Genomic DNA, 27,801 nt, shown 5'->3' on the forward strand with positions numbered 1-27,801 from the left:
TAGTCCTTGTACATTCTGCTCTCTTCTTCACTTGGCTAAGTTCTATTCATTCTTCAGGTCATTACCTTAGACCATCCAAGGAGAATTAGGGGTCCCCTCCCATTCTTCTAGAGAACACTAGGTTTCCTCTACCATAGCATGTAAAGTGCAATTCTGCATTTCCTATTTACCTAACTATCTCCCTCATCAGGCTAAAGGACCCTCACAGCAGGGACTGTCTTATTTACTATTACAACCTTTCTGTCTAGCACAGTACCTGGCATATAGTAGATGCTCAAAAAACACAGAGAGGATAAATAAACCCTAGCTCCTTCACCAGAAGTGTTACCTCACTCATTGTAAAAACAGGGTAATTCTCATGAAATTATTTTCAAATACAATGAAATGTTAACTTAAAAGCACTTAGAAAAGAGGATATATATAGTGGACACTTGAAAGACAGCAAATTTATATCTGGAGATGAAGTACAGCCAGAAGAAAATGCCATCTATAAAATTCTTAGGAGTTCATTCCTGGTTAAGCCATCATAACTATAGTTTTCAACAAATATTTACTGATCCCCTATCAAAAGAAGAGTCTGCTTTCTGTTACAATTAAAGAGAACTCTGACCAGCTTTTTGTACAGTAGTTCAGATTTCCCAGGGCTAATTGGGTTAGGTTGCATCTTGTTCTATGTGATGGAGAACCATTGCTATAATCTAGGGACAGAAGAGTAACCCAACACCTGGAGGCAGTATTTGTGAAGGAAAAGTAGTTATGTCAAGTCCCAGAAAAAACAAAAAAACAAAAAAATTGTTTCTCAGAGCTGTCACTGAACAACAGCAGACTTTCTACAGGATATATCAGTTTGGTTAAACAGATGGTTGCTTGGATAACAGAGTCATAAGTATGATGGTGAAGTTTGCTTCACACTAAAATCAACAACTATATGGCCCGATTCCTCATCAGAGAACATTCTGTATGAAACTAACAGTTTACTTTTCAACAACTATAGAAATAGTAATTTGTGGGGCTGGGGATGTGGCTCAAGCGGTAGCGCACTCGCCTGGCATGTGTGCGGCCCGGGTTCTATCCTCAGCACCACATACAAAGACGTTGTGTTTGCCAATAACTAAAAAAAAAAAAAAAATTAAAATTCTCTATCTCAAAAAAAATCTATAAAAAAAAAGAAATAGTAATTTGTGGCCAGGCATGGTGGCATACACCAGTAATCCCAGTAACTTGGGAGACAGATGCAGGAGGATGGTTTGTTTGAGGCCAGCCTCAGCAATTTAGCAAGGCCCTAGGCAATTTTGCAAGAAAAACAAAATAATATTAATTTATTAACAATAATAAATTATCAATAAATTAATTTATTAGCCATTATTAATAAATTAATAATTATTAATAAATTAATAATGGTTTTGTCACAAAAACAAAATAAAACCCAAACCAAATTAAACAAAAAAGGACTGTTAAAATGTAGCTTAATGGTAAAGCATCTCTTGGTTCAATCACCAGTTACCCGCCCTCCTCCCCCGCCAAAAAAAAAGAGGAGGAAAATGAAGAAATAATAATTTGTGAAGTACTCCAGATATCTGATCTAATCTCATCCTCATGGAGGAATCCTCTTCTTTGCTGCATATCACCAAAAGCTAGACTCAAATCCTGGTTGTGCCACTTTCTAACAAATTACTTTGTGTTTTTTTTTTTTTAAGATAGAGTGAGGGAGGGGGGAGAGAGAGAGAGAATTTTTTTTAATATTTATTTTTTAGTTTTCGGCGGACACAACATCTTTGTTTTGTATGTGGTGCTGAGGATCGAACCCGGGCCGCACGCATGCCAGGAGAGCGCGCTACCGCTTGAGCCACATCCCCAGCCCCTACTTTGTGTTTGTAATAACATCTATAAAGCATAGTAGTTACCCAGTGCTACTGCTCCACTGGTTTTCCATTCTAGTTCTACTACAATTCAGAGTAGCCTCCTGGGAATACACTCAAATTATAATGCCACAACACCAAAACATCAGTCTTGCCAGCCCCAAATCCCAGTATACCTATCACTTTGTAAAACTTAGATAATGAAAGTAACTCCAATCAACAGGTGCTTACTGAGCACCTACTAACAACCAATGATGCAGTTTTTGTGCATTTTGCACATGCTTTAGTGCCAATAGGATAAAACTGTCAAAGACAACCCTCAATGATTAATTAGGTGAGGGAAAATCAGTAAATACAGCCTATTTTCCTGGGCTCAGGGTCAACAACCTCCATTTAGTAGCCTCCAAAAAATTAAGCACTATGGTGAAGGGGAAGGTAGAAGGAAAAAAAAACTATGATTGAGGCATTACTTCACAAAAGACATAGAGAAAACCTGTATCATGATTTCCAGAACCATGGACTGCCCATCTTTTTTTTTTTTTTTTTTAATTGTAGATGGACACAATACCTCCATTTTATTTGTTTATTTTTATGTGGTGCCAGGGAACAAACCCAGTGCCTCACACGTGCTAGGCAAGTGCTCTACCACTGAACCACAACCCTGACCCCACCCACATCTTTTAGTAGAGTCAACAAACATAATCTGCAAAAGGTCAGGTAGCAAATATTTTAGGATTCACAGGCTCTATGGTCTCTGTGGCAATTATTCAGCTCTGCTATTGTAGCATGAAAGCAGTCAGAAACAACAACTAAACAAATGAGTATGGCTATGTTTTGGTGCCAAGGAGTGAACCCAGGCCTTGCACATGCTAGGCAAGCACTCTGTAACTGAATTATGTCCCCAGCCCTTAACTAAATCTTATCATTTCTGGTGGGACCACCACTATCAATTTGCAATACCAGGTTCACAGCAGGTTTTCTTGTTAACCTGTGAGACTGTGTTAAGTTGCCTTGTTTGGGGCCCAGAGCTACCGGAGGCCCTACAGATGTAGTAGCTAGGGAGACCGTAGATAATAAAAAACCTTTGAGCCTCTTCAAGGCTTCCCCAGAGCATGGTATACTATGTGCCCCCAGCATGCTACATGCTTTCTCATGCCCTTGTTCATGCCCACACTCTCACCCACACCCACAGTGGAAGGATTCTGCCCCCAAACCCGCCTATACCACTGCACTCCCAGAAGATGAGGGATGCCAGGTTTTTACAGGGTTACTAGCAGTTTGGTAGCTGGGGAACAGACTGTGGCTTTGGCTCACTCACACAGATTCCAATCATCTAATGCACTTTTCCTAGACTACACAGGCTACAAAGTTAAAACTGCATTTCCCAGAGTCTCTTGAGCAAGGTTCCAGATATGATTCTTATTGGTCAATCAAATATACTCTCATGAATATTACATAGGGAACAAAGCTGGGTGAGGAAAAGGGCAGAGTGCAGGACATGGTTCTGGAGCCAGTAGCTTTATCAGTGACATCTTGACTGAACAGGCAGCTTTCTGATCCTGGAAAGAACAGGCAGCATCCTTGGTGGTCTCTGGAAATCATTGTAGCTCTGGAAATAATTCCTGGGAATTCAATCCAGTGTGTTTCTTTAGTCTTCCCAACAATTCTGTGAATCATGTAATATCCTGTAATAATAAGTTTCTTTCTTTTTAAATTAGTTAATAGCCTATTTTGTTTTTTATAAACAAACTCTAAACAACAAACTTTCTTAGATCAAACAAGTATCAGGTGATGGAGCTCAGACTTAAACCCAAACCAATCTACCATGGAAGCCTCATTTGCTCAGTCACTATTCTATACCACTGAAGTTCTGGGAGGATGCCATTTTCCTTTATGTCTCCTGGCTCTTCAGATGTTTGCTGTAGCTGAATTTTCTTCTATGCCTGGACTATCAAACTGACATGCTCAGTCATCATTCCACACTAGCTAAAGGGTCTTCTTTTCATTTTTTTTGGCACCAGGGATTGAACTCAGGGGTACTCAACTACTAAGCCATATCCCCAGCCCTATTTTGTATTTTATTTAGAGACATGGTCTCACTGAGTTGCTTGGCACCTTGCTTTGCTGAGGCTGGCTTTGAACTTGTGATCCCCCTGCCTCATACTCCCCAGCTGCTGAGAATACAGGAATGCACCATGGTGTCTGGCTAAATGATCTTTTAAAAACATTCCTGATCAATACCACACTAATAAGCTAGGGAGTTTCATCCATTATTCTACAGCACCTATGCTTTTCTCCACTGTAGTATTCACCAGTCAATTATTTCTCATCTGGGTCCTGTAATAAATAGTAAGTACCTTGAGAACAAAGGCCATTTCATATTTCTCTCTAACCTCAGCCTCTTGAAGAAAGCCATAGTTAATGCTGCTAAGTGAATACAAGAGTGAATAATACAACATGACCTGAAACAAAAGGGTCAATAACTTGAAGAATGGTTCAGTTGGACTGCTTCAAAACATGTGAAGGTGCAATGATGTACAGGAGAGCATTAGTAAAACATAAATCACTGCTTTCTACCATCATAATTCTTTGTCTATGTCCACCTTGCTTACATGAGCTCCCTCCCATAGGACAGGATCCTACCTAGCTGATCATCATCTAGCATAGAGCTTGCTTCTCTATGTATTAATAATTATAACTGAATATTCTACAGGGAAGATCAAAAGAGATCTCCACCAAGCTACAAATGATATCACATTTTTCCTTCTTTCTTTTTGGTATTGGAGATTGAACCCAGGAATGCTTTAACACTGAGCTACACCACCATTCCTTTTTTTTTTTTAGTTATAGATGGACAGAATGCCTTTATTTTATTTGTTTATTTTTATGTGGTCCTGAGGATAGAACCCAATGCCTCATGCATGCTAGGCAAGCTCTCTACCACTGAGCTATAGCCCCAGCCCTCACCATTCCTTTTTAATTTCTTTTTTTAATAACTGTTATCTATCTATCTATTTATTTATTTATTTTTATGTGGTACTGAGGATCAAACCCAGGGCCTTATACATGTGAGGCAAGCACTCTACCGCTGAGCCATAACCCCAGCCCCTCCTTTTTAATTTCTTATTTTTAGAAAGAGCCTTACTAAGCTACAGAGGCTGGACTTGAATTTATAATCCTCCTGCCTCAAGATTGTGAGTAGCTGAGATTACAGGTGTACACCACTGTACCAGTTTGTTTTTCTATCTTTTAAAGAGAAAACAATACTACTTTATTAAAAGCAAATGGCTTCAATTATTTTCAAATTATTCAGGCCATTTTAATATGATCTGTCAGAGCCTATTGGTTGTTCTCAAATATGTTCCCTTCCCTTCTTCCTCAGTAATAGAATCATCAAATGCTAACCAGACACCAGTCATCCAGAATAAAGATTATCTTCTTGATCCTAGATATGGCCATGAGACTTATGCTCTAGTCAACAGGAAGCGCAAGACTAGAATGTGCAAAGTTTTGGGACATGCCTTTAAAAGCAGGTGGAGGATTCACACACTTGTAATCCCAGAGACTCTGGAGGTTGGAGGATCACAAGTTGGAGGCAGTCTTAGCAACTTAAAAAGCCCTAAGCAATTTAGCAAGATCCTGCTTCAATAAATAAATAAAAGGGGCTAGAGATGTGTCTCAGTGCTTAAGCACCCACAGGTTCAGTTCCTAGTGCCCCCAAAAAATAAAAAATAAAAAAAGGGTGGGGTGGAAATGATGCTGTTCTCTTGCCCTTTCCATTTCCCTATGAGCTAGAATATAGAGGGGATAGTTAGATTTTGAATTGTTAGGCAGAGACTACTTGATGCAGAAGATGGGAACACAATGGGCCTGGACCCATGATGCTTATCTTAGCCTGTTCAGCTTACAAGACAGAATTAAACTGTCATCCTATTAAACCACTATTATCTGGCATTTGTCGTCCTCCCCAACTAATATATAAGAAATAAAAATTAAAAATAGATTCTTTGTAACTATTTCTATTTTATTCTAATCATCAATTGAGTCATTAATACAAACAGCATTATGTTAATTATGTCACTGTGACCAAAATACCTGACAAGAACAATTTGGAGAAGGGAAAGTTTATTTTGGCTCATGGTTTCAGAGACTTAGTTTATGCTCAGCTGACTCCATTGCTCTGGGCCAAAGGTGACGCAGAATTTCATGAAGGAAGAGGTGGTGGAGGGACACTGCTCTGCTCATGGTAGCCAAGAAGTAGAGAGAGGGGAAGGAACCTCAAGGAAGGTGAACCCTAGGTATGGCAGGCCCCAAGTGACCTACCTCCTCTAGCTATGCCTCACCTGCCTCTACTTACCAACTAGTTAGTCCATTTAAACTAGGATGAACTGATTAGGCTGTGCTCTAATTACTTCACCTCTGAAAATTCCTGTATTAACAGAAAAGCTTTGGTACCTCCTGTTCTCCAAGCCATAATATATCCCCTCCACCCCGAAGTCTGGGGATTAAACCCAGTCCCTTGCACACACCACTGGACTGCATCTCCAGTTCCACAAACAGCATTTTTAAAAAACAAGCTCAAACCACAGTCTGACACAAATCAACGAAACCAAGGGAGAGTATGGGCCAACAGAATCAGAAAATGAAGCCTAATAACCAACAACAGAGTTCAGATCAGTCAAGCTGAGAATGACAATGTTGATGTAGTCCAAGGAAGCAGAAACTAACTTACCTGATGGTGAACTCTAGCAGCTCCTGGGCTCCCTGAGGGTCCAGATGCTGGAGACTATACACTCTTTTAAGGCTTTGCTGCAGGAACTGCTGGGAAGGATCCTCATGGGGTGTAATGTTGGGAGAGACCGCTGGTGACACTAGTTTTCTACCTGGCAACTAAGCAAACATAGTGGGATAACAACTCCAACAAGTTCTTTGACTCAGTTTGTGGTAACAAAAGAAACAACAACAAAATGTGAGCCAAACAAAGCAAGAAAAAAGTCCAGGAGGTTCTGTAAATAACATTTTTCCACTTCTACATCTACAGTGAGGAGCAGGTTTCAGGGATAAAAGAGAAAGGCAGAGAGAATATGAGAATGCAAATATGGTCTATCCAATACAGTCATAGCTGCCAGAAGAAAAGGCAGCTATGGTACAATACTATTTTTTGCTGTGAATGGGACTAAAAATTAATCATTGTTACATTTGTCTTTAAACTTCATTCTTCATTTCATGCAAATGTTTCATCCAAATGTTTATGTCATATGCTATAAAAATACTTTATATGAGTATAATGATAACTTTTGTTCATACTGTTAAGAGATTGCCTTTCAAGAAAGGGCTGGGAATTGTGGCTCCATGGTAGACCACTTGCCTAGCAAGTGTGAGGCACTGGGTTCAATTCTCAGCACCACATATAAATAAATGAATAGATTAAAGGTCCATCAACAACTAAAAAAAAGAAAGAAAGAAAGGGGGGCTGGGATTGTGGCTCAGTGGTAGAGCACTCCCCTAGCACGTGGGAGGCCCTGGGTTCAATCCTCAGCACCACATAAAATATATAAATAAAATAAAGATATTGTGTCCAATTACAACCAAAAAATAAATATTAAAATTTTCTTTTAAAAAAGAAAGGGATGGGGAGGGGAATCAAAGAGGATTTCACTTTTGATTTTGTATTTTCTATAATTTAAATTTTCTAATCACAGGCATATATTGTTCTAAATAAAATCATTTGGCGTTACCCAAACTGCAATGAGTTAATACAAATAGACAGCTTTTAAGCTGTTCAGCACACAGCATTTACTAAATATGTGCTATTATTATCATTATAATCCATTTCAAAACATTTCATCTCTAGATTAAAAAATGTTTTATTATTAAAAAGTAAACACCTGTTCAAATATAACAAGTTTATCTTTAGTCTAAAATATAACCTCTTGTCCCCGATTCTTTTTTTCTTGCCTAACATTATATAACTGGAAACCCAAGAATAGGGACTGGGGGTGAAGCTATCATACCCTGGTTTGATCCCCAGCACTGCCCAAAAAACAAACAAACAACAATAGGGAAAAAACAAACAAAGGATATAGAAGAAAAAAAAAAAGGATCACTTTGGTTAGTAAAACTTTTAGGTGTTTAAATATGAAGTTCCTTCTTTTCATGACTTTGGCTTTTCTTTCTACAGATTTTATAATGGGAGAAAAATTAGAAATTAAAAGATAAATATGCCTTAAAGCCTCCATGTTTCCCTATGGCAGAGACTAAAATGTGCTTACCTAAAAAAAGGATATAGAAGCAAAAAAAGAGAATAAATGAATGAGTTTCCAGAGAATATGAAGTCAATTCTCTGCTGTTTAATAACCACAAAGCACCAAAAAATCAAAAGCAAGGAGATGTTTTCAACATACCCTCAAGGCAGGAACAAGATGAGAAAGACTATCTCGGAGGTAGGCATAGTGTCTGAAGGTGTGATCTGAGAATAATGCTGGCATTGTTGGACAGGTTTTAGCAGCATTGAAAATAAGCACCAAAACTGCAATATCTGATGGTTAAGTGGGTTAAGGAAGCTTGCAAGTATAAAAAGTTGAGCTTGGCCAAAATCTGGCACCCCCACTTCCCAGTACCCAAATTCCCACTAAGAGACTATGATTTTCTGATAATTAAAGAAAAGCAAATTCAAACAAGGAGATACATTCCCAGACTCCACCCCTACCCCAATTCCCAAAGTTTATTTTTTTAAAAATGCCCAATGCTACTGAGTGTATAAAAAGATATAAAGTCTAGGTATACTGCCTATTAAAATATATCTTGGCACAACCCCTTTGGATAATAGTTTGGTACTAGGCATTGCAAGTATTATGAATGCTGCCAGATACGTTGGTGCAGGCCTATAATCCCAGCAGCTCAGGAGGCTGAGGCAGGCAGATCGCAAGTTCAAAGCCAGCCTCAGCAACTTAGTGAGACCCTAACTAAGCAACAAGACCCTATTCTCAAAAAATAAACACACACACACACACACACACACACACACAGTGTTTATAAAGAATTTACAACATTGTATATTTTTCATTATATTTTTTTCATTATACATTTTTTAAAAAGCAGGCTGTTTTTAAAAAAGAGGACAAATATTTTTCATTATACGTTTTTAAAAAAGAGGACATGGCAGTGGCTAACTATTTTCAAATATTTGTTGATGAAATAAACCGTGATAAAATAATAAGAGCAAATTTACAACCCCAAACTTTACAAAAAGAAAAAAAACGAAAGAAATTCATCAAAATAATAATATATTATTTTGCCCTGGGTGCTGTAGCATGTGCATGCAGACCCAGCAACTCAGGAGGCTGAAGTGGGAGGATCACTTGAACCAGGAGTTTAAGACCAGCCTAGACAACATGGCAAGGCACCATCTCAAAAAAAAAAAAAAAAAGAAAAAGAAAAAAGGATCACTTTGGTTAGTCGAACTTTAGGTGTTTAAATATGAAGTTCCTTCTTTTCATAACTTTGGCTTTTCTTTCTACAAATTTTATAATGGGAGAAAAATTAGAAATCAAAAGATAAATATGCCTTAAAGCCTCCATGTTTCCCTATGGCAGAGACTAAAATGTGCTTACCTAATATTTACCCTTCCTTTTTCCTAACTAATAGAATTTTATTCCAGTTAGCCTCTAACTTCTTGCCTAGAACCTGGACCTGATAAATAAGTGTTGTAAGCAATCTTGGACAACTAAAAGTGGTAGAACAGAAGGTGTCTGGATCACCAAGAATAATGTGGAAGCTGCTATAATATGGAACAGGACTGAACAGTTTTAGTTTTACCTCCAGATTTTTCTTGCATTGGAGAAAAATAAACATATTAATTTGTTTAAGCAACATTTGGGGGCAATCTCTTGTTACTTACAGTCAAATTTAATTCATAAGCAATATTATCTTCCAACTACAAAGAATCTTCCCAAAATAGGCTTCAAAAAAAATTTTTTTTAATTAGGGCATTATAGTTATACATCACAGGATTCATTCTGACAAAGTCATACATGCATGGAAGTCGATTTACTCCATTTCAGTCTCCATTCCCCACCTTTTCCCTTCCCTCCTCTCTCCCCTATTCTTCCTCTACTGTTTATTAAAAAAATAATAATAAAAAAATTGTAGTTTATTGGACAGAATGCCCTTATTTTATTTGTTTTATTTTTATGCAGTGCTAAGCATTGAACTCAGTGCCATACACATGCTAGGCAAATGCTCTGCCACTGAACTACAGCCAGCCCCCGTTTATTTATTTATTTTTAAAATACCTTTATTTTGTTTATTTGGTTTTTAAAAATATTTATTTATTTATATATCTTTAGTTTTATGTGGACACATTATTTTGTTTTTATGTGGTGCTGAGGATCTAACCCAAGGCCTCACATGTGCTAGGCGAGGGCTCTACCGCTGAGCCACAACCCCAGCCCCGTTTATTTATTTTTGATTGGTGCTTTTTACATATACATAAAGGTGGAATTCCCCAAGGAGAGTGTGTATATGTGTGTGTGTGTGTGTGTGTATGTGTGTATGCGCGTGTATTTTTTTTAATATGAAAGGGCCTTTGATTTCAGAGCACTTCGAAATGTCTTCTGAGATTAGTGATAAGACTTAGCCTACAAGTCCTCTCTGAAGAATTTTCATTAATACACCTTCAGAAATTCTTTCTTATATGAAACACACATAGTTAGGCATTATTTAATATATCAATTATATAAAGCTTTAAAAAATATTCTCAAACTCACTGTGAAAGTAAACAAAAGGAATTAAGGGGAAAACAACAGATACCTTCATTTAACAGCCAGGAATCTGGTTGATCCATGTGTTTCAACAAATATCCCTAAACCTCATGGATCTGCTCATAGAGCAAAAGGAACCCTAGGAGAGAAGGGATATGCTAATGTGAATGTATTCCCATTACCAGAAACAATCTAGTCCCATGGTATGCTGCAGGAGGCTATCACAAACCAATTGAGTCTAACTGATATCTTGGGTGGAGTTCTGAAAATTAAAGACCTGGTCTGAAACTGTGTAGCCTTGGACTGGTAGTTCTGTTGTCTAGAAGATGGGATTAAAAAAATTCCTCATAGGGGCTGCGGTTGTGGCTCAGTGGTACAGCACTTGCTTAGCATGTGTCAGGCACTGGGTTTAATTACGTATTAGAAACAGAGTAATCATGCAGACTAGCTTAGGGCATTGTCTCCCTTATTGCAGATCAAATTAAACACAGTGTAAGACACAGGGGAAAGTGCACAGGCTTTAACATTAGATTTCTGGCTTTAAATCTCAGATCTGCTTCTTAAGAGTCATTTAAACTCTATACACCTGTTTCCTCATCTATAAACTATTTTCCTCCTTGCAACGTTGTTTAGAAGACCAGTGATAAAGTGTATAAAACATTTAATGAGTATGTAGACTGTAGTAGATGCTAAATTAATGGCAAAAAAATTACTGTGAAACTAAAAATGAAAGCTGAGACTAATAACCACCAGGCTTTCTCAGACATACTCTTTTTATCTAAAGGAAATAGAAAAATCAAAACCCAGACCACTAGCTCAGTTGGTAGAGTGCTTGCCTCAAATGCACAAGGCCCTGGGTTCGATCCCCAGCACCACCACACCACACACACACACACACAAAAAAAACACCCAGACCACTACAGCTACACTGTAAACAGATTCCAAAGTGGCCAGTCAAGTCAGTGGGACCCATCATAAGCACAGAGGATACAGGCTGGATCATCCATATCTGGTTCAGCTGTGTCAAAAAATGGGTGGGTGCTCAATAGCTCTGGCACCAAAGGAAGCACCAGGGTTGGATGCCGACTTCCCAGGAACTTCAAGCACCTGAAACAAACAAACAAAAACCCATTTCAATAAATTAATAAGTGACTTTAGAAAGTACCAGGAATTAGAATCAGAAAATGTGATTTGGAATTAGAAATTCTCAAGTCATCCAATTATTCTGGAACTCGGTTAATTCATTTATTTAAAAAAAGGGTTATTATGAAGACAAAAGAGCTGGTATAGCAGATATTACTAGTTATTTAAACCATTTAACCAACAGCCATTTCCCTCACTTTCCTTGCTAAGAGATCCCTGATTTTCTTCAGGTAACAGGAAGACTGCAAATTGGTCAGAGAAGGTAAACACAGCCCAAGGGTTTGGTCTAAAAACACAGTGGCAATCCCCCTTCTCATTTTCTAGTGAGTGTCTGCTGGGAGGCAAGTAACCCATTTCTAGTCAAGGGAACAAGAGGGGAAGTCTGCTGGGGGACATCTCAAGAATGTTTTTCTAACTAAATAAAAAGGGAAATGTATGAAAAGGAATGTTCCTTCCTTTCTGTATTTAGAGTTGTCTTATGAAGCAGCCATCTTGCAACTATGAGGTAAAAGCAAGGAGAACCGTAGAGAAATCAACCAGGTGTTAATCCTGTTAAGCTGTCCAATGATCATTCCTAAAGTCAACCTTCTTGTTATGTAAAAAATGAGACTTTATTGTTCAAGATGTCTCATATCAGATTTTTTTTCACTTGCAGTCAGAAGATATGAGCCTAACTGATATCTTGGGTGGAGTTCTGAAAAATTAAAGACCTGGTCTGAAACTGTGTAGCCTTGGACTGGTTTTTGGAGCACTACATCGTTAAACTATTTGACCCACAATCACCCAATAAAGACAATCTTATGTAAATATTATAGGTGGCCAAATATCCACAAATCTTATTTTATTACTAGAAAATGCCTTTCATCAAGCAGAATTAATCATTCCTTCTGTGCCTCTGCAGAACTACAATTACTGACAGAGATGTGTATCCCCACTACATCTGCCTCACCTCAAATGACTGAGTGCAACCTGAAGACAATTAATAAATGCATACTTAATTGAGCTGTAGGAGACTGTACAAACATGAACAAACGGCAAAAAAGAAAACCAGATATCAAAAATGCTGTCTAGAGCAAGACTCAAACTCCCATGATATTTTTAGTTTTCAATATATTTTCTTTTAATATATCTTCTAGAGAAATGGGAATGTAGCTCTGTGGTAGAGCTATTGTCAAATGTGCACAAGGGCCTAGGTTTTATCCCCAATATCACTCACACTCTCACACACACACACACACACACGCACACACACTCTCTTAAGATAGATACATACATATATACATACATATAGATATATATCTTCCAAATACCTGGTTTAAACCAAAAATTTTCTACTTTTAATAACAAATTTTTTTTGAAAATCAATAAACTGTACGCTGTTGGAGTTATTTCGTCCAAAAAGCTCATTTAAATATGTGAAACACCATAACACACATTTTATATCACATGTATGTAAGCAGTTCTTCAAATAGAAGTTTATGACTAGTACTAACAATCTGATAACAGTCAGCAAAACAAGATATTATTAGGAGGAAAATGATTGTCATTCCCTGTCTGTAGATCAAGTGTCAGCCTGACTCTAATCTTGATAATGATGGTTATAATACTGTGCAAAATACAAAACAGACAAAGCATTTATTAACTATATAGGAGAAAAAGGAAATCTAATAAGACTCGTCTCTGTAACTATAAAATCTACCATGGAACCTGGCATAGTCAGCACACAGAAAGCACATAATATTTGCTACGCAGATGAAAGAACAAAATAATAAATAACTTAAAATTGATATTCATTTTAGGAATCAGACTCCTGAGAGTTTGGTTATGTAGAATGAGGTTTCTAAACTTATTTTTTATTTTTGCTTTTTGCTGGATCTAGGGATTAAATCCAGGGACACTCATTAAGCTACATCCCAGGCCCTTTTATTTTTTAATTTGGGATAGGGTCTCACTAAGTTGCCCAGACTAGTCTCAAATGTACTATCCTCCTGCCTCAACCCCCAAGTTGCTAGGATTTTAGGCATGTACCACTGTGTTCAGCTGAGATTTCTAAATTAAAGGCAAAATTGAGTGCTATATCCTCAATCAATAATGATCCTTCAAATAATGTCAACACTGTACATTTATCATATTTTGGAATTCAGTAAGTAAATGAGAGAAAAGTCCTTACTTCCATATGGAGTCCCTATCTGTAGGGTACTTGGTTAAATTTTTCAGCAGCTCTACCAGTGCAAGATGAATGCCTTCTTTGGTTGAAACATTAGTACAGCATAAAAGTTCATGAAGAGCCTCTCTAATATCTCTGGATGAATCCTTTAAAAGAAAAAAAAAGTAATTTTAAATGTAGTCACTCTTAATAAACCCCAGGCTCCATCTACCATCCCCTACTGCCAAGCTATCTTCCAAGGGTGACCATGTGACAAAGTATTCAGAAATTTACTGGCTGAAATTTCTTAAAAAACAAACAAACAAACAAAAAACCCTCTCATTTTATTGATTTTAAAAAAGGTCAGCTATAGGCTGGGGTTGTGGCTCAGTGGTAGAGTGCTTGCCTACTATGTGTGAGACAATGAGTTCAATTCTCAGCACTGCATATAAATAAATAAAATAAAGGTCCATCAATAACTAAAAAAATATTTTATAAAAGGAGGGGGGCCAGCTACAGTAGCCCTGCCCCCTTTTACTCATTGTCCTTTCTTTTTCTTTCTGTCTGGAACTCAATCATGATACCAACAGTATAAGAGCCTCATTGCAACTATGAAAAACAACAAGCTAAGAAGGGAAAGAGAGCTAGGGTGTGTGGGATGTTCTAGACAGAATAATCAAAAGAACAGCAAGCATGAAGGCCATTAAGTGGAAGCATGTGTGAAAAAAGCATGGAAGCCACCATGGCCAAAGCAAACAATGAGTAAACAGTAGGAGGTGACTTTTAAGACTCTTCATAAAGTTGGCCTCACTTCCCCCTCCAGCCTATCCTCACCACATCTGTACTAGTTCTTTATTCTAGGGGCACAACCCTCTTTTGGTCTCCAACTGGACCATTTTCCTACCACCACAGATCTTCTACATCTGCTGCTCCTCCCAGAATATTCTTCCATCTCACACTTTCAACTCTTCCTGCCAAGTTAGTGCCCAAGTCCTTCTTTTTTGAGCTCATCTTTAGAATCCTTTCCTGATTGCTGTACTCCTTTAAAGGACCAAGTTACTCTGATATACCCTCTGATATACTCCCATAGAACCTAATTTCTACCATGATCTTAGCTTATTACTAAAGCTTTTTTTGTGTGTCACTATCTCCCTAGTGTCTACATTATAAAGTCCATGAGAGCAGAGCCATCACTTGTGCTCATTATTGTATCCTCTCCTAGAGCCCTGCCTGGAACATACCAAGTGGTCAAGAAATATCAAAGAAACAAAAGGAAAAAGGAAGGAGCAAAGACAGGGACTAATAAGTTGACTCAGATCTGCTCAGCTCTAAATGCTATGAACATAACCACAGGATACAATGCTTCCCAAATGAACAAATCTCCACTGCAAAGAGTAGACAGCTAGCTATACTGATGTACTGGAAAAACAGTTTTTAAAGTGATTAAAAAAAAAACCAAAACTGACTTGTGTTCTTTTTTTTTTTTTTAATACTCTTTTTTTAAAAGATGTTGATGAATCTTTATTTTATTCATTTATTTATATGTGGTGCTGAAAATTGAACCCAGTTCCTCGCACAAGCTAGGCAAGCGCTCTGCCACTGAGCCCAAGCCCCAGCCCCTGACTTGTGTTCTTTTTTATTTATTTTTTTACTTTTTACATACATGACAATAGTGGAATGCATTACACTCATTATTACTCATTTATAGTACATTTTTTGTAATCTGTATATGAAGTATGTTCACGCCAAATTCTGCCATTATACATATACTCTTTTTTTTTGCATTACAATTCTTAATACACATATATACCACAATTTATCATAACTCTGTTTGTATATAAGGTATGTTGATACCAAATTCAAATCTTCATATATGTATTTTGTATAATGATGACCATCACTTTCCATTATCCTTACTATTCCCCTTCTCCTTCCCTTTCCCTGCCACCCCTCTTCCCTATCTAGAAATAATCTTCCTCCCATGCTCTTCCTCCCTACCCCACTTTGAGTCATCCCCCTTAAATCAGAGAAAACATTCAGCATTTGTTTTTTTGGGATTGGCTAACTTCACTTAGCATAATCTTCTCTAATGCCATCCATTTACCTGCAAATGCCATGATCTTGTTCTTTTTTGGTGCTGAGTAATATTCCATTGTGTATAAATGCCACATTTTTTTTTTATCCATTCATCCACTGAAGGACATCTAGGTTGGCTCCACAGTTTAGCTATTCTGACCTGTGTTCTTAAGAACAGTCTAATTCCCATTTATATAATCAAGTTGTGTAGATTTGTTTAAAAAATATTTACTAGCATTCACTATACATAAGTAACCACTTATGGGATAGAGTAAAAAAAATAGAGTAAAAGGTACCATATTGTCACTACTGGACTTTTATTTACAGAGCTAATAATTTCATCAGGGAGATAAATACACAAAACCTGCCATACATGATAAAATATGAGAAATAAAATAACACACATGGGCCTGGTACTCAATAAATATGTACTAAGTGACTGAATGAGGTAAAGAGTCAACCTATATGAATTTCAAGAATATTTCAAGAAAGAGAAATGTTGGGCCATGCATGGTGGTTGGCGCATGCCTGTAATCTCAGTTACTCAGGAAGCTTAGGTGAGAGGATGGCAAGTTCAAGGAGAGCCTGGGAAATTTAGTAAGAGCTTGTCTCAAAATTAAAAAATAAAATCAAAGGGACTGGGAACATAGCTCAGTGGTAAAACTGGGTTCAATTCCCAGTACCCCCCAAAAAGGTGGGGGAGACAAATTGACATGTCAAGTCAATCCTCTTCACAAACTTCTCCAATGGTTCCCCATAACACTTAGAATAAAATCCAAACATCTTATAACGGCCTACAAAGCTTTAGACTTGTCTTCTCCTTATCTACTCCCAGATCTCATCTCATACTACATTTCCATCTTTTCTGTATATTCACCCATACTGGCTTTCTTACTCTCCATTATGGAAACATACCAGACCTCAGGTGTCCCCAGGAATCTTTCCATTAGCTGTTGCCTTTTCCTGTAGTTCCTTCCCTCAGTCTTCAAGTTACTGGCTGCTCTTTGTCATTCAAGAATCAATTCAAACATCATATCCTCAGAAAATCTTTACCAACCACTTTATTTACAGTGAAATTTCCCCCTCTTCTATCATATTGTTTATCTTCTGCACAAGGTTTATCCTTATTTAAAACCATTTTGCTTTTTCACCGTACCTTTCTTTGGCATAGAAGTTCCAAAGCAGGACCCCTGTCTGTTTTTGACACCACTATAATTCCAGTACACAGTGTTTGTTGGATAATTCTTCAAGTCAGGATAGTATCTCAGCATAGTAAAAACAAAAATCAAACAACATCCCCCAAAAAACAAAAAACCACCAACAAGAAGACCCCAGCAAATTCCAGGTGGAAGGGTGAGCTAACTAAGGTTCAAAGCAATGGGGATATAGCTCAGTGGTAGAGTGCTTGCCTACAAGGTGCAAGGCTTTGGGTTTGATATTAACCACCACAAAAAGGAAAGGGGAAAAAAAAAAGCAACGAAGTATAATAACACAGTAAATGTCGAAGAGCAAGCAGTCAGTAGCAGAGCAGAAAAATATTTTAGAAACAGCAAATTTAAGCCAGGTGTGGTAGTACACACCTGTAATACCAGTTACTCTGGAGGCTGAAGCAGGAGGATCACAAGTTCTAGGCCAGCCTGGACAACTTAGCAGGAGCCTCTCTCAAAATTAAAAGGGCTAAGGATGTAGTTCAGTGGTGAAGTGCTTACCTAGCATGTGTGAGGCCCTGGGTTCAATCCCAGAAGCACACATACACACAAAAGAAACAGTAAGTTTATATATGTCTAAATTCTTGAATAGAATTCCAACTCAAAGAGTTTATATCTATACATATTATTGCTACTTAGCAATTATTTACTAAGCACTTCATTTATTCAGACACTGCAAGGCACTGGGAATAAAAAAAAAAGAAAGAAGATAGGACCCTGCCCCCTCCAGCAGCTCACAACCTTGTATAATACAGAATTCCTAACAAATGCTAGAGGGGGCTAAACGAGATATCACAGAGGAGTAGCAGTTAGCCCTCCCAAGAATGAGACTCATGGGTAGGGAAGGCTTCCTGGATCTGTTGCCTAATGTAGACTGTGGGAAGAAGCAAAGAAAGCTAGTGCAAAGGGCAATTTTGCAAGCAGAAAAGGAGAATTACACTAAAGGCAAAAATGATGAGGGAAAGAATGTGTAGAGAAGTAACTTCAGACTAAAGTTGAGAAATGGTGGGAAAGAAAGCTAAAAAGGAAAAGAGGAGTTATATTATACAAACCACCCATGAGAAACAATACATGGAATATAAACACCCCCTTAGGGAAAAATACATGAAAAGTACAAATAAGGATGTATAATTTTGGAAAAAAAATTTCCCAGAAGACCTAAGCAACTGGGAGAATTATAGGGACCTCAAAAATCAAAGCATTCAATCTATTTTCTGAGGTACACAGCAGAAATCTGAAACAAGTTTGCTAATAACTAAGCACTCAATTACTATTGCTTTTGTAAGTGGGAAGACGTAAGGTCAAATCTCACTTATTAATATTTAGAAACTAAAATCAGTACTTGCAAATAAAATCTACACTCTTTAATAAATAACTCAAGAACTACATACAGTTGTACAGTCTGGAAAGTAATCCTATGTGCATAACCTGGCACAGCCTCTTAATGGCTATAAGACCTCAGATTACTTTATTCTCTATGAAACTACAGGGTTGAACTAATCCCTAAGACATCTTCCTGCTGCAACAGCCTATGATTCACTAGAAGAATAAAATAAAAAGCTCTTCTATTTCTTCAACTATGCAACCACTATAATGAACTCCTTTTAATTCCTGGAATACATCATACATTCCCTTAAAACTGGATATAGAGGCATTGCTCCCTTCCACTCCAACACCAATACCACTCCTTCCTTGTAAGAAATACCTCCTATTCTTTCTTCCTTCAAGTGTCCACTGCAGCACTTTGTTTCTTTTCTTTATCTCCAACCTCAAGTCAGCTGATTCAGTTTAGATAACATTTATATTCTCAGGGTACCCTGTCCTTTCCTGATCATAGCAATATCAAGTTTATGTCAAATTCCTGTTTAATTATCAGTTTCCTCCATCTTGGGAGAGGGACATGTTGAGAGGGCAGAACTGTGCTGCCAGATATATAGATATACTTACCAATACCTAGTACAATGCCTGGTTTTAAAAGGGGAGGAGTGGGGGTCAGTAGAAATTTGATGGAAGAAATGACTAACAAACTGGAAGTGCTCACCTCTAACACAGCCAGGACAGTGTCAAGTTGATCTTCTCGGAGGGTAATGTTATTAGAGATTTTTCTCATGGTATGTATGGACTGTAGACGCACCTCCTCAATTTCATCGTTAAACATGTCCACTAGGAAATCAAGGCACTTCTCAGCAAAAGAGGGTGAAGACTGGGCCAGCATGCAGAGAGCCTCTACAGCAGCAATGCGAACCTCTATAGAAAAGAGAACAAATAAAAGATGACAAATGAAACTACATATCAACTTAAGAACATGGAGAAAACCCAAGATGGATCCCTTTGCATTCAAGCTGTCTTTCACTCTCTACAAACTCTCTCTACAAATGCTCCCTGTAGAATCTCCTCAATGCTAACTTCATGTTTAAAGGTATGGACTTTGGAGTCACAAGAACTATGGTTTAAATCTGACTCCATATGTATGTCATTAAGTCACACATTTGCCTAAATTAACTGAATTTCTTTAAAACTAAGTTGTCCTATCACAGTATTCCAACCACAAGGAAGTATGTTTTGAAAAGTCGGGTATTAAGCAATCTGATCATCATTATTAAGATTAAAATAGGCTAGCCAGGTGTAGTGACACATATTTGTAAGCCTCACTACTCAGGAAATTGACGCAGGAGGACCGAAAATTCAAGGTCCACCTTGGCACTTAGCAAGACTCTGACTCAAAATAAAATTTTAAAAAGGACTGGAGTGGGGCTGGGTTTGTGACTCAGTGCTTGCCTAGCATGTGTAAAGCACTGGGTTCAATCCTCAGCACCACATAAAAAAATAAATAAACAAAATAAAGGTATCGTGTCCATCTACAACTAAAAAAGAAATTCTTTTAAAAAGGGGGCACAGGGGGTGCAACTCAGTAATAGAACACCCCTATGTTCAATCCCCAGAACTGGCGGGGGGATTAAAAAAAAAGTAAAATAGACTAGATACAATTATTCTCTTTTTATAGATAAGATTTAGCAGAATAAATTAACTGGCCTCAAAGTGAGTGAAAAAAGAAATAAACTAGTATTGGGTCTGTTAATTTTTTTTTAATGTTTAATTTTTTTTAAGTTGTAGTTGAACCTAATAATTTTATTTTATTTATTTTTATGTGGTTCTGAGGATTAAACCTAGGGCCTCCAACGTGCTAGGTGAGCACTCCACTGCTGAGCCACAACCCCAGTCCAGAGGTCTATTAATTTTACACTAGCATTTTGCATGGTTAAGAGTACATGGTCATGGGCTGGGGCTGGGGCTCAGCGGTAGCGTGCTTGCCTAACATGAGTGAGGCACTGGGTTCGATTCTCAGCACCACATACAAATAAATAAAAATAAAAGTCCATCAACAACTAAAAAATATTAAAAAAAAAAAAAAAAAAAAGAGTACATGGTCCTAGCTAGGCGCAGTGGTACACGCCTGTAATCCCAGTGGCTCGGGAGGCTGAGGCAGGAGAATCCCAAGTTTAAAGCCTGCCTCAGCAAAAGTGAGGCACGAAGCAACTCAGTGAGACCCTGTCTCTAAATGAAAAACAAAATAGGGCTGGGATGTAGGGATGTGGCTCAATGGTCAAGTGCCCCTGAGTTCAGTCCCCAGTACCCATCCCCCAAAAAGTATATGCTCTAGATGACAGAGGTTCCAAAGCAAATTATGGAAAGTGATCCCCTCACCAATTAGGAAGATGATCTTGAACTTAACTTTCTGGCACCTCCACTTTCTAACCTGTTAAATGTAGATAATACCCACTCCCTAATACAGTTGTAAGGACTAAATGAGATAAAGCAGGTAACGCATATAGCACACTGCCTGGTATAGAAAGCATAGGTATGGATTTTGAAAACAGAGACTCATTTTCTTCTACCTCTTTGCAGGCTCAGAAAATGTGACAGTAAAGCCAGTGAATCCAGGAATATTAGAATCTAAGCCAATGAAAGGAGGCACCATTTCATTCCCAGCAATGTTCCCCTAAAATCCTAAGTTACCTAGAATTTTACAAATATGATAAAATTAGAAAGCTGCCATGCTGATGCCAGGTTGTAATCTACTGTTCACTCACTAATAAACATTTCCAGAACATACTACTTTAGGCCCTGTACTAAGTGTTAGGAGACAGAGGTGAGTAAGATATGCAAATGCTCAGAAGATTTTTACACATGGTTGTTTTATACTAGTGATTCCCAAATGGTTCTTCAACAAAATATATAGTTTAAAAAGATAACCAACTGAAGTTATAGTTAAAACTCAAAAATATCATTTGTTCTTTGTAAAAGAGGCTTTATGGACAAGTTAAAAGTAGAGTTACAATAAGGGGAGATGATTCAGATTTTTCTAGGTAATTATGAATTACTCCTTTTCCTCAGAAGGAAACAATTTTCTTCACAATAATATGATTTAAACACAAAATTACCAATAATTATAAAAGCAAGTCAGAGATAAACACAAGTATGTTAACTGCTGGCTCTTCTTCCTGGGGTTTTATCCATTACGCCACACTGACTCATGTGTAACCTTTACAAATCCATCAAGGGACTCACAGAGGAACTTCTGATCTACACGAGATAATTATTGTGACCTGAGCTGATGCAATTCAAACAGAAGCAAAGAAACATGGTGTCTGTTTCTGCCTGTGCAAACTGGCAATTACATATAATAAGTTATATTTTTATCATATTTTCTAATGGACTTTCTGGAATGTTGGACACATATCATATACCCCTTAAAAGACCAGTTTAGAGAAAGGAAATCTGCTATCCTAAGAGAGAGAAAAAAAATATAAAACTATCCTGGCTTCGCTACATGCTAGCTATGTGTTTAACCCTGAAGATATAACAAGACTGTTTCCCAACATTTACAAATGAAGAACTAATGGTATTATAGAGTGATGAGTATTTACAATGGAAAAGCATGGAGGACAAAAGAAAATGCAGAATAGGGTACATAGCCCAGTCAATGGATCCAGAGGCAGCTTTCTGGAACAAATGACCCTTAAAAACATCCCTTAGGAGTTGCTAGTCCATAAGAAACAAAAATGCTTTTTTTTTTTCTAGGTACTCTTTGTATTGAATGTACAATATCCCAAAAGGGAAGGCAAGTGCTGAAGAATTCAAAGACTAAACATATATGAGATATTATACTAGAATCTAAGCCAATGAAAGGAGGCACCATTTCATTCCCAGCAATGTTCCCTAAACCCCTAAGTTACCTAGAATTTTACAAATATGATAAAATTAGAAAGCTGCCATGTCTGATGCCAGGTTGTGATCTACTTACTTGTCAAATTTAAGTTACTTTAACTAAATCTTAGTAACAGGGGTAGAGAGTAAAGCTCAGTGGTAGAGCTTGGGCTTGGCATGCTAATGTCCTGGATTTAATCCCCAGAATGCAAAAACAAACAAACAAACAAACAACAGCAACAACAAAAAAAAAACCTTAGTGACAAACTGGAAACTATATTATAAACTAAATCACATAAACATTAATAATGGAGAAATTCAAATGTAGAAACTAAACAGAGCAAAAAAATGGGCACAGAAACAAAATATAATACGTCTTAGAGTAGGACAGGACTTAATAATTAATAATATTTAAATTATAAGTCATGTTTCAAGTTCATAGGAAATAAAAAATCAGCTTTAATTTTTATGTGCAGTTGGCCCTTCACATCCATGGGTGCCACATCTGTGTACTGAACCGAACTGGGTCAAAAATATTTGAAAAGAATTTTTCATCAATACTGAACACATATAGTCCTTTTTTTCTTATTACTATTCCCCCCAAAAATAGAGGATAACAATTATTTGCATAGCATTTACATTGTATTAGGTATTATAAGTAATCTAGACATGATTTAAAGTAAACAGGAGGATGACTATAGTCTACTTTTTTTTTGTAAATATTATGCTTTTTCATATAAGTGATGAGCACTTGCAGATGTGGTTATCCTTGGGGGTTCTGGAACCAATCATCCTTGAATATGGAGGGATGACTATACATGAAATATCTTAAAGCAAATTGGATAGTGCCAACCAATTTTTTTACATTTACTAGTAAGAAAAACTCAAAAACATTATTCTTGCCCTTTTAAGTTCTATTCTGAGGATAGCTTCTTTTTTTTTTTTTTTTTTGTAGGTGGACACAATACCATCATTTTATATATTTATTTATTTTTATGTGGTGCTTAGCATCTAACCCAGTGTCTCATCACAGCAGATGTCCCAAGATATAAAAAGAAAAATAGGAATTATAGAGCCCAATGGAAAAACCATTTTAAGAATAATGAAGTATTATGCCTTGCTTGGTGGTGCATGCTTATAATCCCAGCAACTTGGGAAGATGAAGCAGGAGGATCTCAAGTCAAGGCCAGCCTCAGCAACTTAGCAAGGCCCTAAGCAATTTAGCAAGACCCTGTCTCAAAATAAAAAATAAAAAGGACTGGGGTAAAGTACCCCTGGGGTCAATCACCAGTACCAAAAAACAAACAAACATTATGGTAAATACATATGCATTATCAAGTATTATCAAGTATATGCACCCTACTTTTATATGACTGGCAGCTCAATAGGTTTATTTACCATAAATATGTGAGTGATGCTTTGTGTTATGATCAGGACATCCTGAACTTACTGGGAGATAGAAATTTTTCAACTCCTTTATAATCTTAATAACAATGAAGTCTACTGTTGACCAAAACATTGTTGTATGGCACCTGACTATATGAAGCAACTGTATTCCAGACACTGGACTTCAGGCAATGAAGGACAGTGATTCTTGAGGGATAGGAAATAAATGAGGTGAGCTCTGTGGTTATAGCAGTTAAGTGTGTAAAGAGTTCTAGACTGCATTATCTCCCTGAGAAGACCAAGCTAGGAGTCTAGGGAAGCCAATCACACTAGAAGTCACATATTAAAGTACCAAAAGGAGAAAACTCCACAAAGAAATGGAGAATTTGGGAGATTTGCAAAGGACCCCCTCAAGTCTTCAGCTAAGTTCTGATTTGTGGGGAAACTAAGACCTAGAAAAGAGAAAAAACGAGTCAGAACTAACATACGACCAATGTTAACAGGTTCAGAAGAGTTTTGCTTCAATAGTGCACAAAATAAACCCCAGACTCAACTGCTCTGGTCTTGGCTAACAAAGCTTAAAATTAGGACAAGCAAAACGTACCCGAAAACAAAACTCAAGAAGATGTGTAGGGGGCTGAGGTTGTGGCTCAGCAGTGGAGCTCTCACCTAGCCCACGGGAGGCACTAGGTTCGATCCTCAGCACCACATATAAATAAATAAAATAAAGGTATTTTTTTTAAAAAAAAGATGTATAGGAATAAAACAATGTTCAGTATCTAATAAAAAGTAAATAAAATTCAAAATGCCTAGCATCCAATTAAAAATTACCAAACATGAAAATAATCAGAATGATATAATCTCTAATAAGGGAAAAAATCAAAACCAATCAGAAAGCACACAAACAAAAGGATTTTGGACAATTATATAAAAATGTTTTCCCCAAATTCTAATTAAAAGTCTAAAAGCTGGGTATAGCAGCACATACCTATGATCATAGCAACTCAGAAGACTGAGGTAGTATAATTGCAAAGTCAAGGCAAGCCTCAGCAATTTAGCAAGGCCCTAAGCAACTCAGCGAGATCCTGTCTCTAAATAAAATACAACATAGGGCTGGGGATGTGGCTGAGTGGTTGAGTGCCCCTGAGTTGAATCCCTGGTACCCCCCCCCCAAAAAAAAGAGCTGGAGATATAGCTCAGTAGTAATGTGCCCCTGGGTTCAATCCGTAGTACAGGGGAAAAAAAAAAATCGAAAGAGGACATCTATATCTAAGATGAAAAATATACTGTAGGAGATTAGTATCAGATTACATATTTCATAAGAAAAAATAATGAACTGAAAGATGAAATCAATAGATAATACTCAAAATAAGACACAGGGTAAAAAGAGAAACAAAAACAATAACCAAAAAAAAAAAAAAATCAGTGAGCTGCAGGAAAACTTCAGGAACCTAATACTTATGTAATTAGAGTCCCTAAAAAGCTTTGGGACCAGAAAAATCTTTTTAAGAATACTAGCTAAGAGTTGGGATTGTGGCTCAGCTGTACAGTGCTCGCTTACCTAGCATGTATGAGGCCCTGGGTTTGATCCTCAGTACCTCAGAAAAATAAATAAATAAAATAAAGATATTGTGTCCAACTACAACTAAAATATAAATATTTTAAAAACTACTAGCTAAAATTTTTCTAAATAAAATGAAAACTACACTTGATTCAAGAAGTTCAACAAAAGCATAAAAAACAATAAGAAAACTACATCAAGGCATTCATAATCAAATTGCTTAAAACCAATGATAAAGAGAAATCTTAATAGCAAGTTGAGGAAAAACAGACTTGTTACATACAGAGAGGAACAAAGACAAAAAGGACAGCACACTTTTCAACATAAAGCAACATCTTTAGAAGATGGGGGTGGAAAGGTTCTGTTAATCTAGCATTTTATTCCCAAGAAAAAAATCTTTCAGGCTGCAGATATAGCTCAGCTGGTAGAGTGCTTGCCTCCCATGTACAAGGCCCCGAGTTCAATCCCCAGCACCACACACAAAAAAAATCTTTCAAAATCAAAGGTGAAAAGTCTTTACCTTGTGCATGTATATGTAATCTCAGCTACTAGGGAGGCTTAAGCAGGAGGACTGCAAGTTTAAAGCCAGCTTAGGCAACTTAATGAGACCATGTCCAAAAATAAAAATTCGGGGGGCTGGGGTTGTGGCTCAGTAGCAGAGCAGTTGCCAAGCCCAAGTGAGGCACTAGGTTCGACCCTTAACACCACATAACAAATAAAATAAAGGCATTCTATCATCGACAACTACAAAAAACTTTTTTAAAAAATTGGATAAGATCTGGTACTCTGTTTCACATATCCTGCTTTCAATTTCAATCGCCAGTACCTCAAAAAGAAAAAAAAAAAAAAAAGGCTTTAACAGTCTAATTAACGGTTTTCTGGTCGGACACCTGGATTTAAATTGTTTCTATGACTTTCTAGCTGGCTGACCATCAATTTTTTATTATCAAGTGCTTACTATAAATAAATCATTTATTATGCCAAACACTTTACATATATTGAAACTCACTTAATTCTCACAACTCAGAAGGATTTCCATTTTATAGAAATGCTGAAATTTGAATATGCACTGACTAAACCTAAAGCCATGTTCTTAATCGCTATATCATACTACACATTGCGCACCAGCCTCTTCTGTTTCATAACAGGTATTTCACAGACAATAAAAAATAAATAAAAGAATGCATGTTTATCACTCTATTCAATGCCTGACAAACAGCAGTCACTCAATGAATGGGTACTATTATTACTGTGCAATCATACGTACCATACATCTCATCTTCCAACCCATGAACAAAGGCTCCACAAGCTCCTGATTCGATCAAGTTCACAGCCCCTGTATCTATTTCTTCCTTAGGAGCATCATCTCCCCACTTTCTGCCACTGGAAAACTCCCCTGAACTATAAAGTTCCTTGGCACGCTCATGTGCAGTACGCTTCCTCTGCAGAAGATAACAACAATTACCACTTGCAGGAGACTCTGGAGGGAACATTAAGGAGCACCTTGGGAACATGAGAAGGTAGGAAATTAAAATGCTCTCTAAAAGTTACACTTTAAAAAACTACTCAATAATTCAGAGCAGGGAAATGTAAACTCAACTTAAAATGAGATAAAAGTAGGCTGGGGATATAGCTCAGTTGGTAGAGTACTTGTCTTGCATGCACAAGGCCCTGGGTTCAATCCCCAACATCACACACACACAAAAATAAATAAATAAATAAATAAAAATTAAAAAATGATGAGACAAAAGGATCACAAGTTTGTAAGAACTTTTTTAGTTACCTTATTAAAGAGGGTGAAGATAGTTAAAATATGTGCTGATCAGACAGAAGTTTATGTTTACCATAACAACAATATAGGAAAGGGAAAGTCAGAAAGGCAAACAATGCAAGTGACCATGCAAAAGCTTCCATGGGTACACAACATACAGACTCTAGAAAACAAGTTTTTCAGTTTCATTAGAAATGAGTCCCTAGGACTGGGATTGTGGCTCAGTGGTAGAGTGTCTGCCGAGCATGTGTGAGGCACTGGGTTCAAATATTAGCACCACATAAAAATAAATAAATAAAATATTGTGTTCATCTACAACTAAACATATATATAAAAAAGGAAAGGAAAGAAAAAGAAATGAGTCTCCAGTTGGGCATAGTGGTGGCACACACCTGTAAAATCAGCAACTCAGGAGATGAGGCAGGAGGATCATGAGTTTAAAGCCAGCCTCAGCAACTTAGAGAGGCCCCAAGCAACTTAGCAAGAAGACCCTATCTCAAAAAATTTAAAGGGCAGGGGATGGGGCTTGGTGGTTAAGTGTTCCTGGGTTAAACTGCTGACACCAAAAAAAAAAAAAAAAAAAAGAAAGAAAAAGAAAAAGAAAGAAAGAAATGAGTCTCAAGTAGGATGTGGTGAAACATGCCTGAAATACTAGTTACTGGGGAGGCTGAGGCAGGGGAA

At 37.3% G+C, this 27,801-nt stretch overlaps 1 protein-coding gene across 3 annotated transcripts in view; it reads right to left on the bottom strand.

Annotated features, from left to right (window-relative positions):
- The window catches only part of Ints4 (integrator complex subunit 4), a 102,757-nt gene that overhangs the window by 31,627 nt on the left and 43,329 nt on the right, over window positions 1-27,801 (bottom strand). For all 3 annotated transcript variants that reach the window (XM_046442059.2, XM_046442060.2, XM_046442061.2), the window contains 6 exons: window positions 26,617-26,791; window positions 19,236-19,441; window positions 13,935-14,077; window positions 11,613-11,728; window positions 8,264-8,397; window positions 6,592-6,749 (listed from right to left, as the gene is read on the bottom strand). In XM_046442059.2, coding sequence (XP_046298015.1) covers window positions 6,592-6,749; window positions 8,264-8,397; window positions 11,613-11,728; window positions 13,935-14,077; window positions 19,236-19,441; window positions 26,617-26,791 — 932 coding nt within the window. The remainder of the gene's footprint in view (window positions 1-6,591; window positions 6,750-8,263; window positions 8,398-11,612; window positions 11,729-13,934; window positions 14,078-19,235; window positions 19,442-26,616; window positions 26,792-27,801) is intronic.

Source organism: Marmota monax, unplaced genomic scaffold, assembly GCF_021218885.2.
Source record: "Marmota monax isolate L192 unplaced genomic scaffold, Marmota_monax_Labrador192_F-V1.1 WCK01_AAM20220418_F8-fsc00068, whole genome shotgun sequence".
Classification (NCBI taxonomy): Eukaryota; Metazoa; Chordata; class Mammalia; order Rodentia; family Sciuridae; genus Marmota; species Marmota monax.